This window comes from Leptinotarsa decemlineata, unplaced genomic scaffold (genome assembly GCF_025532065.1).
Source record: "Leptinotarsa decemlineata unplaced genomic scaffold, Ldec_3_MD MMD2_tig00000008_RagTag_RagTag, whole genome shotgun sequence".
In the NCBI taxonomy this organism is placed as follows: domain Eukaryota; kingdom Metazoa; phylum Arthropoda; class Insecta; order Coleoptera; family Chrysomelidae; genus Leptinotarsa; species Leptinotarsa decemlineata.
In genome coordinates, this window is record NW_027412537.1 from 664,975 (window position 1) to 684,352 (window position 19,378).

A 19,378-nucleotide genomic window follows, 5' to 3' on the forward strand; every position below is an offset into this window, starting at 1 on the left:
AAATTCTCAAATTGATAATCGTGTTACCTGTAAGTGCGCTTTCAAAAGGTTATCCAAGGTTTTTGTGATGAAGAGTAAAATTAAATTGAACGAAATTGAACAAATAATAAAAGTAGTAGTGTATAGGGTAGACTGGGTACGGTTGTGACAATTTTTATTTGACAGCTAATAATTTCGTTTGGATTAAAGTTAGAAACATGGAAGATATTTTATATTGTAAAGCGTACATTTGGCTAAGTAAAAACATTATGATTTTCTTTCTATGTGACATACATAACACATGGGAACAAGTTATAGAACAAAAGGGAAAATGTCACAACCGACCACATGCCAGGGGCGGTTGTGACAGTGCATGGGGTCGATTGTGACAGGCTTAAATAATACCAAAATGATCACCAATAACTTTTATTATCTGCAATATCGAAGTTATACTTTCATTTACTACTTATTATTACGAATAATCATAGTACAAACTATAATCAGTCTTAAATCAGTCAAAGTCAATAATCAGTACAAACAAAATAGCAATTAGGTAATTCTTATAAATGCTAAGTATCACAAGCAACTTATTTAATAGAAAAATATCTTTCATTCTTAACAACTTAACAGTCACTTCAGAAGTTACCATATAATTATTTTAATCTATATCACATTCAAAGTTTTTTTTAATTAGGAACATTGATCTTACTTTACTAAGAGATGCATGGAAATGTTTTTATAATATCTTCAATTTTAAATTAGGAACGCAAATTTTTTGTAGTCATCTAATCGGAGTCCTCACAGTTGTGGCAAATATAATGACGACTACCATCTGTACACTCCAAGTGGGACCATAATTTACATTTTCCTTGGCATTGTATCCATTTCTCGCCAGATCTGCTATCAGAAAATGATCCCACGCATACCAGACAGAAAGACTCCTCCTCATCAGATGACATTGGTGTTGGAGTTTTCTTAGGTTTGTTGTCTTTGTTTTTCCCCTTTCCCTTTCCCTTTCCTTTTCCTTTTCCTCTCCCTGTTGATTCATTGAAATTTTTCTTCACCTGTTTAGCCTTCAATCGTCTTTCTTTTTCTTCATATTCCCGTCTCACTGCCTCTTTTTCAGGGGTGTCTGTGTATATGGTTGATTTTTTGGTTCTGCGGCCGCTTAATTTTCTTTGAGAAGCCTTTGGGAAAGGCCGAACAGTATCAGGGCAAAATACAAGCGGTATGGCCGAGGACGACGTAGATGGCTGATCATTGATTTGATTTCCATTAGAAGATTCGTTCAAAATAGAAGGTGAAAGTGGTGGTGTCTCATCATTAGGCCCAAGATTGTTCTCTTGTACCGAAATGTCTAATAGTCGTGGTACAGGTGTTATTTCTCTGCTAGATGCACTATCGTTTTCTTCAGAGCCAGGATTTCGTCTATTATTTGCAAAAGATGACTCAATGTTATCGGTGGATCCACTCGCAATGATTGGCCTGTCAACTTCAGCAGATGATGTTGTAGGAATGTCCTGTCTTGTATCTGGATTTGGTCGGTCTGTTACAAAAGATGGCGCAAAATCAATTTCATTAAATAGGTTACGATTGAATGGAACAATTCCGGTTTTGCAAAATCCAGCCTGTATATTGGCCTGTGTCAAAGCTAGAGGCATCGCAGTCTTTAAGACTCCTGGAATATCGTAGATGGTCATTGTTTTTCCAGGGTGACTTCGCATCCAGCCATCGCAAGCAGTGTTTATAGCTTTTTTTAATGGGCCGAAGACAGATCTATCCAGAGGCTGTAGTTTGTGGGAGCAGTGTGGTGGAAACGAAAGCAGAGTGATCCCATGTTCCTTGCAAAAATCTAAAGTGTTAATGTGGACATGTGAGGAGTGATTATCTAGAACTAGCAAGACTCTATGTGATAGTGAAGCATTTGAAAATTTCTTAAAGTGTTCAAGAAACACTAAGAACGAAGCATCTTGCATCCAGCCTGAAGGATTTGCAGTTCCTGTCGATCCAATGGGCCCGTCTCTAACAAAATGATCTTGATATCGAACCCGAGGAAATATAAAGAAAGGTGGCATAGTATTTCCCAAGGCATTTACTGCAAATGTAACAGTGACCAATGTCCCTCGTTCGGCTGAAGTAAGAGCTCCCACTTGCCTTATGCCACGTCTTGCTACTACCTTATCGGGCTTTTGGACGGTAGTGACGCCTGTTTCGTCAACATTATATATATCTTGCGGTTCATAGGTGTGTCTATCCAAAACAGTTTGCAAATTGTCATAGAAAGCTTCCACGTTTGTTTTATTAAAGCTTGTTGCTCTGGAAAGGCTAGTAGCTTGAGCTACACGAACAGAGAGCGAGGGATTCCTGTTCATAAATGAACGGAACCATTCTTCACCAGCCATCTCATTCTCAACCCAAGTCGCAGGCCGCTTAAGATCATATTTAGTTGAAAGCTCAAAAGCTAACTTTCGCACTTCTTTTGGGGAGAGACCAAAATATATTTCAGCACAGCGTGTAATATATTTTGACAGCACTTGTTCTTGCCCTTCAGAGAAAACTTTATTATGTGCAACATACCCCATGCTGATGTTGTTTGTATCTTTGTCTGCGCCAGCTGTATCACGTTTATTAATGTACCGCAACAAAGACATTCTATTAACTTGATGCATTTCTGCAGCACCTCTTATCGAAGTTCCTTTTTTTACTGCTTCGTAAGCTTCCTTATATTGATTTAACATAGATTGACCCCTTTCCGTCTTCCTCAAGCGTTGTCTTGGCATCTATAAGAAAAAAAAACACTTTAATTTTGTCACAACCGTACCCAAAAAAAATGTCACAACCGTACCCAAAAAAAATGTCACAACCGTACCCAAAGAACGCTTTCGCAAAATAACAATAACTATGGCAATACTAAATAAAGAATGTTATAAAGTAACCACAGGTATTTAATCACTAAAGTATATATAATAAACATATGAATAACATATTTCGCTATCTGTACATAGATAACAACAATCGTTAAATTGAATAGAATGAAAATACTTACTTTTGACTCCCAAAAAGCAAGGAGGGCCTCTGCTAACGTACACGACGCGCGCCGGCTGACGCAATACTGTGCGACACGTTCTGACATGCAAGGCGCTCGTCTTTCCCCTCCCCGCCCCCGCGTATTCTTTACAGATTCGGTAATATTACGACTGTCACTACCGTACCCTGGCACAACCGTACCCAGTCTACCCTACGTGATACTTCGAAGCTCCGATATAAACTTAAATTTCAGTGGGTTTCTCACAGACGATTATTTCTAAACTAATAACAAATTAACGGTATTGTGTTATGCAACATTTGATGAAGAGGGCAGTCAAAATCTAATTTTAATTGACTTACAAATGAACAATATTGATATTGAGAGTTTAACAAGATCATAAACGAACATCTGACCTAAATAATTTCACCATCACAAAAAACGGTAGCCAGAATCTACAAATAATTGACGTTAAGGTGCTCACACACGTCTACAGTGATAAAATGAGAAACGATGAAACGGAAATTACTTTGAAGCAATTGTATGATGAAATAGTGAGAAACAGGAGTGAGTTGAAAAACAGTATTGAAGGTAGTGAAGTACGAGTCAGTCCGAAAATTGAATCCCTCAAGAATAAGGTGAAGAGTTAAGAGAAAGAAAATCTAGAGCTCGACAAAAATCCTAAAGAAGTATCAATCGATTTCATATGTAACCAAATCAAACAACTACTTGATGTGAACCTGTTACAGTCAGACATTAGCAATATTTATAAATTGGGAAATGATAAAAATTATCCTATCAAACTTGAGTTGGTATCACAAATGAAAAAAAAAGAAATCCTTCAGAATTGCCGCAAACAAATCAAAAATATACATTGCCCAGGATCTGACCGGAAATCAAAGGAATGAGAATAAAATTTTGAGAACTTATCTAAAGCAAGCTAGAGAAAACACCCAAAATCGGTGTTATATCAGAGGAAATGAACTCTTTGTGAATAACATTGCATATACCATTGAAGACCTGGCCATTGAAGACATTGAAGACGAAGGCTTTCGATACCGTTGACCATTCCATTCTTCTACGAAAACTTGAGGACATAGGTATAAGAGGTTCATCATATGAATTATTAAAGAATTATCTAACAGACTGAGGGCAGAAACGAGTCGGAAAAAATCCATTACATGTGGAGTACCCCAAGGAACGGTACTGGGACCAATATTATTCACAATAAACCTCAACGACCTACTATGTGTGGAAAAAAGTAGAGAAATCACAAGCTTTGCTGATGATACTGTCCTTTTTTATACAGACAACAACTGGTATGACCTGAAAAATAAAATTCAAACAGACCTCAATAAATTGAAAATGTGGTTCGACTATAACCTCTTGTCAATAAATTTCGAAAAGACACACTACCTACCATTTAACTGTCAAGATGCATTTCTTCCTACGTTTGATATTACTCTAACAAAATGTACAATAAAACCGAAAAAAAAAATTAAATATTTAGGCATCATCATAGATTCACATCTTCGGTGGGATCAGCATATCAGCTATCTATTGAAAAAATTGCGATGCATTTTATATAGATTCAAGTATGTGACGGAGTACTTGGACCAAGATCAAAAAATCATTTTGTGTAAACGTCTTGTCGAACCGCACTTGAAATACGGCATTCTCGGATGGGGCGGGGTGTCAAGAACACACCTTGATGCATTGGAAGTATCCCAAAGAAGATTCTTGAAAATCATCCTGAATAAAAATAGTAGATACTCCAGTGATCAAGTATATAAAGAGACAAAAACGTTTGATATGAGACAAATATACTTTGAACAGCTGAATATTGAAGTATTCCAAAAAAATTGACATTCTCAATCTGGATCATACGTATCTCACCAGAGGAAAAAACAAATTTGTCCAACCGATAATGAACAAGTCAGTAGGCCAGAAAAGTCATCAATTTTTGGGTCCAAGGGCTTTCAATACTCTTCCTGATGAAATAAAAATTCAACAATCGATATTAAAATTCGAAAGAGAGTTGAAAACATATGTATATCAGAGGAACCGGAGAGCGATCCACCAAATAATTGAAAAAATTGAAAAATAACATCTTACAGCAAAATTAGTACACAAATATATAGAATATTTTCTATGTACCCCGGTTTCATTCGTTCTGTTCGACTGTTGATTCTTTTGTAGAAGTTTTAGTTTGGATCTAATTATAGAGGATACACTATAAAAACACACTTTTGTCAACAATAAAGAAATATAAGTAGTGTAAAATAGACAAAAGTGTGTTTTTGTAGTGTATCCTCAGTGAACATGAATTTCCACAAAATAAACAAGTCGTCAATCGAAGAAGTGGATCTAATTACACCTTCTCCATCAAATTTGATTATTAAAAACTGATTAATAGATATTTCAATACTTTTTATTTCATGATTGAGATATTTCAACATGTCATTGTTATTATCTGTCATATTTATGTTATCACGCACAAGTCACTTCTGACTTTGTTTGTTCAACTAAATTCTCTATCAAATGTATATAATGATATATCTGTGAATAAACATTATTACTATTATTATTATATTATATTTTCAGTAAATATCAGAATTAGGAGGAAAACCTTCTACTTCTTCATCTCCATGAACAAAATATGGAAATGATGAAATACTCAAGTTCAAAATAATCCATATTCATCTTTCTTAAGAGTTTATTTTGAACTCAATTGTTTTTTTTTCGTGGAGTCCCACTAAATTCATTTGCAAAGATAAAAAGAAGAAAGTCAAGTTTTTTCACACAGTAATATTGTCATTGGATTATTTTATCGAAATATATCTGTAGGTAATGAATTATCATAGGTTTTTTATAGAAAATATGGACATAATGAAAAGAGAATTTCAGTGAATATTATTGAACCTCATGTACTCTAATTCAGTAATAACCCCATTCATCTACTACAACTTGATTAATATTTCTTCAATGATGAATTTAGCGTTATATTCAAATGGGCTTTCGAAAACAAATTGAGCTTTAATAGCAAATTGGAATTTGTGTTCACCGCTGTATTCATCAAATAACCAGCTTACTGTTCAATCAAGTTTCTGAATCCCCATTTTTAATTATAAATTATTTGAACTTGACGGCTTTCAGCAATGTGGTGAGTGATAAACTTGTTTTCCTGTAACGAAATGTGGCAGAAACAAATTATGAAACGTTAAATAGCTAGAATCAATTAGCTAGAGAGACGAAAATAGAAAAGGTGATCTCAGGTCACGCGTTCATGTTCAACAAAACCACAGTTTCTGCACCCCACAATTATAACATGTCTTTATATGAGTTGTATCAACCAAATAGGCATCATCAGAAGATGTTTATTTTCTAATGAGTTCTGCCTGCTTATACATTCACAGGAGAATGAATTGAATAAACTAACATGAGTTTCGTTCAATTATCGATAATGTTATTCACATTCACAAGTTGATGAAGCAGGCATGATGGCTGATATTTCTGAAAACACATCATGGTTCAAAATGTGTGGGTTTATTTCCTCCACATCAACAATGATGAAACATATTTTTTACTTTTAGAAAAAAATATATATTCAGACTTGACATTACTGTAGAGTGAACAGGCATAGCGCATTCTCTGAATACTAAAAATCAAGTCATTTATTCTTTTGATTTTCGTACGTGTTTCAAAAGTTTTTTCATTCCACCGCTTTTAAAAACCGCATTATATTTAGACACTTCTTTTCATAAATTATATTTTTCTCACTTCTACATTATCTACTAATATTCTGAAGTTTTCAATTCCTCCTTTCAATATTGAGTTTTACAAACTCATATGGAGCTCAATATTGAACTGATTCTATTAATTTTTTCTGCAACAACACCGTTATATTTCTGTTTACTATAAATTAAAGGACAATCCAACAATAATGCTAGTCACTTATTGCTAGTCTTCTGTTGTTCTTGATATCACATCAGTTAATCCCTTCAGAACTGTATACTTGAATTTAGTGAGACCTGCTGTTACTATATTGAAATGACTCTCCAGTTTGTCTATACATTAGATCAATTTCGTATTGACTCTATTACAATTCAAATATTGAATCCAACTATTTAGAATAACTTTGAAAAATTCCATACCTGACCGGGCACTTTCTACCATCTATCTAACTGTTCACATAATCTCTACGCTATCTTCCATTGTTAATATATATCCAATTAACTGATGGACTAACGAATTGACATTTCTGTGCTTTTTTTTCATGTCTATACCTCCATTGTTGATCTGAATCTCAGTAACTTCTTCTACTATGTTTCCTGATGTTGGTATTCTTTTGAATTTTGTATTCTCCTAATTTATCCTTGAGGTTTTGGTTTTGCAACTTTTTGTTCTACTGAAATGTCTTCCATTCAACTTTTTTTTTTCTGGATTGCCTAGACACTTTCCATTTCATATCATCATTTCATTTCAACCTAAGCCTAGCCGTCCATTGGAACCGAATAACAGACTGCTGGCAAAATAACCGAAAGACCATCCATTGGAGCAGACGTTTTGCCGTCAGTTACCAGTTGAATATCTCCAGCTACGGGCTATTAAAATGGATGTGGAGGAATTGATGATACATTTAGATACCTCTTACTATGTAAAGAAACGGAGGCAAAAAAAACACAAAAATACTGGATCAATCCGATTCTTGCAGAAAGGAGTCCTTTTCGAAGCAATCAGATCGAAAAACAAAAACACACAGAAAATATTTCAAAAAGGTTGCACGTAGTTTCTTTTAACAACTACACTCGTTAGACCAATGGTTCCCAACCTGTGGTCCATGGACCACCAGTGGTCCGCAGAAGTCAAAGTATGGTCCGCGAATGATTTCAAATTTAGCGGGTGGTGAGCCGTCGGTCGCCGGGCAGTGTGTCCATGATCGTTACGTTAGAAATCTTAAAAAAATGAAACTCGGATCTAGTGATACGAGATTTGCAACATCAGAAAAATCATAAGTAGCGTCGCGTCGTTTGAGATTTCTAAATTAATAGCACAATCTAAAAAACCTAACACAGTCTGAGAAGCACTCGTGAAACCGTGTTTGATCAAAGCCGTCGAAGGCAAATTGTTGTCAACTACTTGTATTTGTTCGCTTTTTAGACGACGACAAAATAATTAAAGAGAAAATATTGATTTCACGGGAACTGGAAACAACATCGAGAGGTACTGACGTCATGAACTCAATATCGGAATATTATGAGAAACATAATCTTATGTGGAATAAACTCGTTGCCCTCTGTACTGATGGTGCTCCGGCAATGTTGGGATCACATTCCGGGTTGGTGACGTTAATAAAACAGAAATATCGTAAGGTAATAACAACGCACTGTATCATACATCGTCAAGCGTATGCTTCTACGACTCTTACTGAATGCCTTAATGAATACACTGAAAATGGCCCATAAAAGTTGTAATTACTATCAAAAGCAGCGAGTTGAATACAGGCCTTTTTAAAAAATTATGCACTGAAATGGACTCTGACCATGAAGCACTTCTCTTTCAATCAGAAGTTCGACTGCTATCGAAAGGTAATATGTTGGGAAGATTATATGAACTGAGAGCAGAGGTTCAGGTTTTTTTGGTTGCCAAAAAAAATGGAAGATTTGTTAAAACAGTTTACTAATCCGGCATGTCAAATGAATTTGACTCATCTTATGGATATTTTCACACACTTGAATAAATTAAATATACAACTGCAAGGTTCCGGAAATAAATAATTGGAAAACGTCACAAATATATTCATTTTTGAAGATAAACTTCGCACGTTTATTTGCTTCAGTTATGGTTATGTAAAATTGAAGAAATTGATTGTTCTATTCTATTCAGATCTTTTTATTATAACTATTTACAATGTAAGTATGTATGTACCACTATGTAAGTCTTACATAGTGGTCCCTGCTAACAAGAATAATATAAAAGTGGTCCTGGTTGGGAACCCCTGCGTTAGACAGTTCGGCCGAATGAGACCGTAAAACCCCATTTCTATCGGATAGGACCGGCGAACGGACGTGAATGACCGAACAGTATGGTCTAGTGGACAAGCTCCAATGCTTTCTCTCGAATGGGATCATTAGGCCGTACCCGGCCGTACAACGACAGAAGAGTGTTCGGCTGAAAACGGTTCCAGTGGACGGTAGGGCTAAAGAGTTCATATTTGCTGGTTGCTCCACCTCAAAATTTCCCGCGATTCAAAACTATTCCCAGCCAAAGCTAAAAAAATATTTTTTCTACGGTGGTAATCCTAGTGAATCCTAGGTATCAGCGACAACTGAATATTCACGAATATTTTATGTCTATTGGTGAAATATACGTTGTATATCAAATCTTTTCTTCTCACTTTTTTGACTTAGGCGATTCTTTTAATTTTAATGTTCTGTAAAATTTCATTGACGAATTTTAGATCAGAACGACTACCTTTCTATAGAGTTGGCACTGTTTTCAGGAATCAGTTTTTATCAGGTACTGACAAACATGGTGCCACCAGAAATGCATCCTTATTTACGTTCTTTCATCAATCTAATCACCAACACTACGTGATTATAAAATCTATGTAAATTTATGTAGATTTTCGTGTCTCTGTCAGTTAAGTTCTCGGTTTCAGAAACATATGACTAGTTGTTGATTGGTGAAGTTTTTGGTAGAAAATTCAAGCCGCCAGTGGATTTTATAGTGCAGATATGAAAGGAAAACATTATGATAATGTGGATAACAATGATCCAACAGACTTCATCCATTTCAGTACAGTTTTGAATTTTCTTTTTCTGTCTGACTTAGATTTCTATTGAAGTTGATAACCTCCTCTCATTTGTGGGAGATACTGAAATCTCCTCCCGGAAAAGATTGGTTTTATCTCATTCTTTCACTTTGGGGTTTGAAACTACTGTAACTTCATTCGTCTGTCATAGATGGTGAATTTCTGTATTTCAAACTTGCTCAATAATTACGGTCATCGGATACTATTCTTTTTGATGTTTTGATGAGTATATTTTACTAATATTTCATGTTAACTAAATGAGTTAAATGATTTTTGAAAACTTGATGATGTTCTACAAGTAAGTATACATGGATCGAAAAACGTTTTCATATAACGAAAATGAATCTAAATGTTGAAATAATCTCTACGAATTGGATATAATCTGGAATAATTTCATATAGATGATCAAAAACTTTACTTTTTTTTTAATTCAGTATATTAATTTCTCAAATTAAAATTTCTAACCAACTATTTCGCTTTCCGAAGAAATAAGAAAAAAAATTCCGAATGGATTTTTCCCTATTATGAACAGGTTTTTTTGGAATAATACAGACTTTACTCGTTAGACTAATACTCACCAGATATTTTATATTGGACAAAATCATCACGCGCCGTTACGAAATCATAAAATGATGCTAGTATCACATTTATTACAGCAATCACGACCACACATCTGAAAAAGTCAATAACAAAAAATGATATGAGTGTATGAGAATTTCATATTTTTTATTCATACTCACATAAAAGCTATATCACTTGATTCCAAAGGCACTATCTCCTCAACCTGACAACTGTTTTGGTCAACCTCTACATCAATTGTTAAATTAAGTTTGTTATTCAGGTCAGTAATACGTTCTTTCAAAGTTTGTTCTAATTCTTGATCTGAACAGCTAGATGGCAAGCAGAAAGAAAAATGTAATTCATTCCTGGGACTTTTGGATTTGTCATATAGGTAATCCTGAAAACATAGTTGAATAATTGATTGGTTGGAAAACTTGTTCAGTTGTATTCCCAAAAACGAATCAATCCACAGAAGATTTCATTTTTTATAGTAATTTATTGCTGTCTCCCAAGTTATAGAAGTCACAAGATCGATCGAATTAAGTAAGAGTTCCATATAGGATTATTTTTCACTTGTGAAGACACATCGAAATAGACAGGTCCGACTCTGAAGGTTTTGGAAGTAGGCAGAGAGTGCTCGATTCATTGACAAATCTCGAAATACATATATTACATTGGATTCAAAACCAGACGAAACAATTGATGAAGGTGTTGAAATATTTTGATTAATCAATGCATAATAAAACTAATGAAAAGTATAATAAAACAATGTTTTTAGTTTTTTGGTGAGCCCTATGAGAAATAGGCGCTTAGCTATAAAACAAAACTATATCAATCATTTGTGGAATGAATTCCTTATAAGACGAGAAAAGACATGAATCAATTGCATATTTTTTGGAATATACATCAATTTGAGTATCTGTTTTGAATTTCCATCTTGTGATGATCGTGTGATCTATCCGGAAGTACTATTAATAAAATTCGTAGAAACTCACGAATATCGCGACTTGGAATATTATATCAGTAAGAAACTCTGGTGCAATAATTCAAATCAAAGATGGTGATTATTCAAATAATTTCAAAAAATACACGATGACCAAGATTTTTTGATAAGTTCATTCAAAATAATTGAACCATATCCATAAAGAAATTTTAGAAATATAGGATAGTAATGAAAATATTTTCGAGAGAAATGAAGTATTTTTCCGATACCTTGTTATTGAAACAAATAAAACTTATTTTCGAATATAATTTGGAATAAGAAGACATAGATGAAGAATACAGAGTGGATTAGTGAAAACGAAACAAAGTCATTTTCTCATAAATTTCATCCGGAATAAAATCGTTCGGACCTCTCGAATATTATTTCAGATCTCAAATGGTATCAGTGGTCAAGCAATACCTCATTAGAAAAGTCGTTGATTCCTCTTTTTGGAACCTCACTGGCATGTTTCTCTTTTTGGAATCTCACTGGTCTGATCAGAAAACTTCAATGCTGGTAATGAAAAATTGAGCGTAGTTTTTGTTGGTCTTTCTTAACAAGTATTTGAAAATCCATTCAACTACATTCAGAGCGTGACTATTTCGGGTTATCATTTTGCTCAAAATGGTTAATTCAACTGCGGAAACAGTAGGAAGGTAGGTTCACTTATACTAAAGCACTCTTTTTCAATGCCCAAACCAAAAAAAAACGTTGAAAGTACGCGATTGAACTCGGAAAATTCAAAGATATACAGAAATGGTGGCAAATCGAAAGAAGGATCTCTTAAGAAAATAATGACTTACAAAGCTATAGAAGTTGCTGTGTTAGGCCATGTCAGATTCATCCTACGGTAAATAACAGGCAATCATCTAAAATTTCTGGAATGAATCGTGCAAATATTCGAAGAATTCTGAAATCCCATGAATTCCACCTCTATCAAATTAATTTTGTCCATCAGTTGAATGAAGATGACTTCGACAGACGCGAGACTTTTAGAATTTCGCAAGTTGTTGAGTGAACGGGAAATAAATGAATCAAATGTGTTATTCAACATTTGTTTTTCAGAAGAGTATTCGTTTTTCGTGGACTAAACTGTTATTCTTCACAACCGTCGGTATTAGTCTGACAACACTCATTCCTTGAAATTCACAGACAACATCCTGGGAAGCTAAATACAGGAGAAATGTTCTTCCAACGGTTACAAGATAATGTCAATCCGGCATTAATAGACATTCTTGAACATAATGATCGCTAAAATGAAAATTAATTGACATTTTAACAAGATGAGGCATCTTCCCACTATAATCTTGGTGTTCGTAAGTATTTGAATGAAACCTTTCCTGTTCGGTGGACCGGCCGAAGAGAATCAGTGAAGTGGCAAATCCATCAGATTTGGAATTGTTACATCTAGAAAACTGCCGTAACAGTACACATGAAATGGTTCAAAACATCCGGGAGCACTTTGAACAGAACTTTTATCACTCGAGTCATCTGTCGATCCCATACATAGCGTCTCCGTAAGCGTAAGGGGTGATATCCATGCTTATACAGTGTCACACATAAAGTTCACGACATATGAAAGTTTTTTTATTAATAGATTTAATGCAAATTTGACTTCGCAGTTAGTTTGTACTTGAAAAATGAGTAAAAAAAAGCCTTTCCTTTTATTATATGTCATTCTAAACCTGTCAAATCTGAGGTTTTTTCGAAAATCCCCAAGTTTTTTGGGATATTTTGAAAAATTCCAAAGAAAAAAGTTGATAAATTTACAATTTCATACCTTTGCTCAAAATTTGGACTCTCTTATGTCACTTTTCGAATCTTTTGCTCTATCGATTCGAACGGAACGTGATTCAAATTTCATAATTCTGATAAATATGAGACTTCAATCTCATATTTTGACCAGAAAACACCCGCATTGGCCTGTTACCAGAAAAATAAATAAATACACCTCCAAAAATTCGTCTTTGTTGCTGCAAAGTTCATCTAGTTTTTTCATTTCATTGTTTGACTGATTCCGATTTTCAATGTCTGGACGTTGATATATCAGTAATCGAATAAACTTGCATCTCTTCATTCTTATTACACTCGTATCCATTTTTTTAGTGGATTTATATCCCATTTACTGCAGATGAGTTCGAACTATTTTGATACAATTTACACCCAATAGTGTGACTCTCGAATGTAAACTATTAGATGTAGTTATCGAGAAAATAATAATGCTTTTTGAGTTAATTTGATAAATCTTATTCTCTTTATTTTCACAATTTGACCTGTAAATAACATCAAACCAAAATAACTATAACCAAATTCACAACTAAACATCATAACATCCATTGTAGTGTCCGACCGAAAGTTCGGTTTCGGTCGAGTTTTGGCAAAAAAACTGGTTTTGGTTTCGGCGGCAAACCTGCCGAAACTATGACCGAAACCGAAACTGCATTCAGGAGTTCCCGCACAGTGATCGGTCATGTTCGGCTCCTTAAATTTCATACAAGTGATATTAGGTAACAACTCAAATAAGTAATTTTTTGTTTAATATTTTTGAAAACCCATCAATAATATTCAATAGAAGGATCTACACCTACTCAAATAAACACCTCACCTATTTTAAGTATTATTAAAGGTGCAATTAATATTTTTTTCTTGAATAAGGGTTTTTAAGTTGATTATCAACAAGTAAAAATGTCGTGCATAACGTTGTGATTTAAAGATAAAAAAATAAAGACTGACTGATTGCAATATCGTTTTCTTTATTTTTCCCTCAAAACATAATCCTTGCAATTGAAAGTCCGAATCAGTTCAATAATGAAATGGACAAACTAGATGAACTTTGCAACAACAACGACGAATTTCTAAAGGTGCATTTATATTTTTTTTCTGCTAACAGTGTTCAGAATATCATATCTTTTTATATTTTGTGTAGACGTTCAAGATCTGGAAATATTTACTGTCTTGTATTTGTAGGCGAATGTTTTTTCGTTATCGAACAACTGCATCACCCTTATGTATCTAGGTAGATTTCTGACCCTTGCCACATGTTGGGTTTTAAATATTTGAAGGGGCGTTAATAATAACATTTTGTGCTATTCAAGCAGAGTAAAATATCATACAGTCCACGACAGTTGTGTCTTAATAATCTAAGAAAGTGAACAATGCTGGAAGACAGCCAACACTGGGGTTTTACTTGTTTAGAATAATTGGAGTTCGAATTCGAGGGGATAAACCCCAACAAACAGGCTAATGCGGATATTTTTTGGGACATTGAAGTCTCGTATTCATCAAAATTATGAAATTTGAATCATGTTTCATTCTAATCCATTCTGCGAAAGATTCGAAAAATTAAAAAAATTGGAAAAAAGTCGAAGTGACAGTAGAGAGTCCAAATTTCGAGCAGGATATAAAATTGAAAATTGAGCAACTTCTTTTGACATTTTTCGAAATTTCCACAAAAAAACTGATTTTTTGAGGATTTTCGAAAAAAATTACAAATTTGACAGGTTTAAAGTAGCACATAACAAAAGAAACGAGGCTGCTTTTTACTCATTTTTCAAGCACAAACTAAGTGCGAAGTAAAATTTTTATTTTCTATATTAAAAAAAACCATGTCGCGAATTTTATGTGTTACACTGTATGTATTAAAAGTATAATATAACGAGTACAGAATTACGGTAAACTGTCAAAACTGTCTTCAAAAGTATTTCCGTACTTTTGAAGATGATGACTACTAGTGTCAGTGAAACGTTGGGAAACCCTCTGAGAATGGACGATGATCAACAATTCCGAAAAATGTCATGAAATATTTCAGCTATAGCCTATATTGAATACCAGTCTCTAAATCACTTCAATTCACTAGCTAAACTACTGATTGTAACGTAGAATATACAGTGCGAGTCTCTAACATGGAACAAATTCACTGAATCAAAGGTGTTGTTTCTTTTGGGAACATGCTCGGACACGTCGATTAGTATTTTGAAGTGTCGTTATTTTCATGCAAAAAAAATTATACAGTGTGTCTCAAATATGAAATATGACTTCATCGATGATTTTTTAAATGGCAACCCTGTTTTTTAATGACTTTCATTAAAGGGTTCAACAAGTTGCACATGCCTGCCAAATTTTAATTTTTCACTCCTTTTCCTTTAAAAGATATTTAACAAACATTATCTAATTCAAAAAATGAATGAAAAAAATGAATGAAGTCTTTGAAAAAACAGGGTTCTCATTTAAAAAAATTATCGATGACGTCATATCTCATATTTAAGACACACTGTATAATTTTCTTTCGCATTGAAATAAAGGCAATTCAAAATACTAATCGACGTGTGCGAGCATATTTCCTAAAGAAACAACACCTTTGATTTAGTGAATTTGTTCCATGTTAGAGACTCGCCCTGTATTTATTTATGTAAGTCAAAGATTATTGAAAATATTGAAGTGAAAATGTTGAGCTCCTTCTATAATTTGTGATGAATGGGGTTGATGAATTCATACCGCACAGAATTTCAAAATCGAATTCTAGATTTTACTGTGCCTGTATTGACTTCTGGAATTCCAGAAAAGAAACTAAATATGCGGTAGTATTATCTGTCAAATACTCACCTTGACCTTTTTCCAAACCGAAATATTGAAATAGGATTCATAATTGTCCAACACATAGTTAATATTTGCTTGTTTATTTTTCATGGTTGTGCCGCCTAGAGCGTTCACCTCCAAAGTGAATTTGGCCATACAATATTTTCCAGAAAATTTTGATTCATCATAAGGCACCTTGATTCTTAGACATTCATCGTAATTTCCAAAGTCGTAGCTCGAACCATACAGAAATCCAGTCGGAAATTTTGAGGTCGCATCGAACACTGTAATAAAAATAATAATCAATCGGACAGTCAAGAAATGTATGGTTTTATTGCCCTATCAATCCTTATTTCGATGGAGATATTTCTGATGAGCGGGCTAGACACCGTTATCAATAGATTGTTATAGAGTTTACTATTAACATTGATTTCAGAACTATTATTGCCATTTGAAAAACAAAATGAGTCAGCGATAGATACCGTGAGACAAAACTGAATGAATGTGATTTCAGTGATATTTCTTGGAAAAGGGCTTTTGATTCGCCTAAAATTTCTGCTCTTCTTTTCAAAATTTGTTCAGAATTTATGAAAAATTCAGAGTAGAATAGATTTCAATAACAAACTCTAATTATTATCTTGATGTTAAAGAAGAACCATTTCGGAACGATTTTCATATTATGCCATTCACCGAGTAGCAGATTTTCGAGTATCCAAAAGAGAGAGAGAGAGAGAAAGAATATTATTTATTGTCATAAGAAAATATCTTGTTATAAATTTTTATGCCTTCGTATATAATTGACGTTCTGGTCAGGTTCAAGGAAGGTATAGATAGAGATAGATTGAGATTATATGCCCTACGTTTTCTGTGGTATAACTGGGGATTATTTAATTTTTCATTTTTCATTATTTAATTTCCATTTTGGATTGTTTCCTTCAATGTTGAAAAATCTTTTCCATGCCACATAATGGTTGAATCATCAGCAAAAAGAGTGAATTTGCCTTGAACATTTGGAAGCGCCAGATCATCCAAGTATAACAAAAAGAGTACTGGTCGCAAAACTGACCCCTGTGAAATACCGCAATTAATGTAACCGCATTCCGGTGATTCTTGTCCGAAGAACACTTTTTGTGTGCGATTCTCTAAGCAGGACTGGAAGCAGTTGAGGGCACATCCTGTGAATCCGTAATATTCAAGTTTTCGCAGCAATATTGTGTGATTCACGTAGTCAAATGCTTTTGTTAAATTACGAATATTTACAAGATGTTCGATTATTTTCGATAGGGTCGTTAGCAATGATATTGAGTGATAATTTGATAGAAGATTCAGAATGGCATCTTTTCGATTTTTTTTTTATTTTGAAATAATCTGTTATCTTCTAAACTCTCTCTCAGGTACGATTTGATTTCTTTGTCCATCCATGAGTTATTATACTGAGGGTTTTTCATGTAAGTACTCAATATTTCAACTTAGTTCAATGACTGTACCTACTTTTTATACAAATAGTTATTGTTTTTATACGACTAATCATTTTTTCAGGTACCTCAGTACTTGCACATGTATGAACTAAATTTTAAAATCAAATGACTATTCCTTCTTAGAGCAAGACGAAAGTAAACACACATATACAGTACGGTAGTAAATACCCCTCCTGCCCCTTAACTTTTGAACGAAATAAGACATTATGGTCGGAAAAAATAACGTGAAAAGTTATCATTTTTATACTATTTGATGAAAAAGAAAATAGTGTTGCATCACTCATCATCAATAGGGCACTACCAATTATGGTATTTCCAAATGGAAAGGGAAGTTTTGCGGATGCCTCGTAAAATAGGAACTTGAATTCTCTATCCAATACTTCCGCAACTAGCCGTTCACTCAGGAACTGGCCGTTCCCGTTCGCAAACAAACGATGAATATCGAAATTTGAAAAAATTGTATTCAATAATCAATCCAATTAATGTTCAAAATGTTCACCATTATCTTCTTTTTGTATTCACGACTGCTGAAACTGAACTGCGGTTGTATATCGGACACTTCACATGTCAGTTGTCTTCTCAAAGATATATAGAGACGTTATACCTATCAGGTGATCTAGTGAGCTCTTCTAAGAGATCACGTCTGTTTGTTTACCGGTTTGGATAATTGAAAATCCCGAATGGGTTTTCAACTAATGCTACGATCCTGCAAGATGGGGATGGTTCATGAATGGTTAGGTAACAGTTATCCAAACCGGTGGATAAGCGAATGACCTACCAAAAATGAAGAAGTATAGGATAAGGAATTAGAATACCTATTGGACCAGGTATCACAAAACACTCATTACCAGTAAAAAAATGATTTGGTATTACTCTCCCGACGACGAGTGATGCAACACTATTCACGTTCTCATCAGATTGTACTAAAAATGATACTACATCCGGCCGCGCTATATAATTGGCAATTAACGCGGCAGGCAAAAACAACAAACAGCCAGATTGGCGCTAGAACCAGAGATGGCCTGATGCTCCTGATTGGAAGAATATTTGTAATAGGAAGTAACGATATACCTGTCTTGCTTATGGTTGAGCTCTCTTCCTCACGGTTGAATTATTTTTATGTTTATGTATTTTTATGGCCTCTTTGAATAGTCTTGGATAGTATCTTTGGTTTCATCAAGGGCTTGTCAAAGCAATGTCATGGCTACCTTCTAAGAGAACGTGTTCTGCAATTGCAGATTTATCTGTTTGGCTATAGCGGCAAATTCTTTCATTCTCAGTCAGGTGCGTTTCAACGCTTCTTTCCGTGATTCCAATGTATAAAGAACTATAACTATACTCCTGGGACACTTAAATTCTTTTATTCTCAGTCAGGTGCGTTTCAACGCTCCTTTTGGTGGTTCCAATGTATAAAGAACCACAACTACATTCCTGGGACACTTGAAGGATCCCTGGGGTCTGTAACCCACAAGACCGATAGAGAATAATCTATCAGTCTTGTGGGTTTCAAACTGGTTCTAACCTCATGTTTCTCAAGTATTTCCCCAATTATGTCCATCAGACCGCTTATGCAATATAGAAAAATTCATTCATTGGCCGTTCACTTCAGTTCCACTGTGAAGTGTTTCTGTGTGGGTTTCAAGACTTGGTTGATTTCGGATGACACATTTCCTAATTCTTCAAAAAACCGATTCCCCGTTTCTTCCTTTCTCTTTTTTCTCCATTGTGAACTGGATTTTTCGGAATCCAGAAATTCAAATATCCTAGAAAGGTTGCAGATTCCACTTCCCCGTGACTCATAACCACGAAGGTATCATCAACATATCGTAGACAGGTCGGTCCGGCGAATGTTTTAGAGTTGATCTTAACATTGAATATGTTCAATTTCAATATCAAAATGTTGAGCAATGTTCAATGTTAATATCAACATACTTTCAGAGGGATGGAAAGTTATATGAGCAAAA

At 34.4% G+C, this 19,378-nt stretch overlaps 2 protein-coding genes across 3 annotated transcripts in view; both read right to left on the reverse strand.

Annotated features, from left to right (window-relative positions):
* LOC111510456 (nose resistant to fluoxetine protein 6) overlaps positions 1 to 19,378 on the reverse strand; it is a 53,854-nt gene that overhangs the window by 24,634 nt on the left and 9,842 nt on the right. Inside the window, exons 2-4 of the mRNA XM_074170820.1 lie at positions 15,964 to 16,220; positions 10,559 to 10,776; positions 10,397 to 10,491 (exon numbers count right to left, since the gene is read on the reverse strand). Coding sequence (XP_074026921.1) covers positions 10,397 to 10,491; positions 10,559 to 10,776; positions 15,964 to 16,220 — 570 coding nt within the window. The remainder of the gene's footprint in view (positions 1 to 10,396; positions 10,492 to 10,558; positions 10,777 to 15,963; positions 16,221 to 19,378) is intronic.
* LOC141480641 (uncharacterized) lies at positions 392 to 3,211 on the reverse strand. 2 transcript variants are annotated; one of them, XM_074170821.1, is made up of 2 exons: positions 3,026 to 3,211; positions 392 to 2,759 (listed from the first exon to the last, which is right to left on the reverse strand). In XM_074170821.1, exons 1-2 carry the CDS (start codon positions 3,110 to 3,112, stop codon positions 765 to 767), a joined length of 2,082 nt encoding a protein of 693 aa, XP_074026922.1. In that variant the 5' UTR covers positions 3,113 to 3,211; the 3' UTR covers positions 392 to 764. The 2 variants fall into 2 exon arrangements, with proteins under 2 accessions (XP_074026922.1, XP_074026923.1); XM_074170822.1 differs by lacking the exon at positions 3,026 to 3,211 and adding an exon at positions 2,825 to 2,956.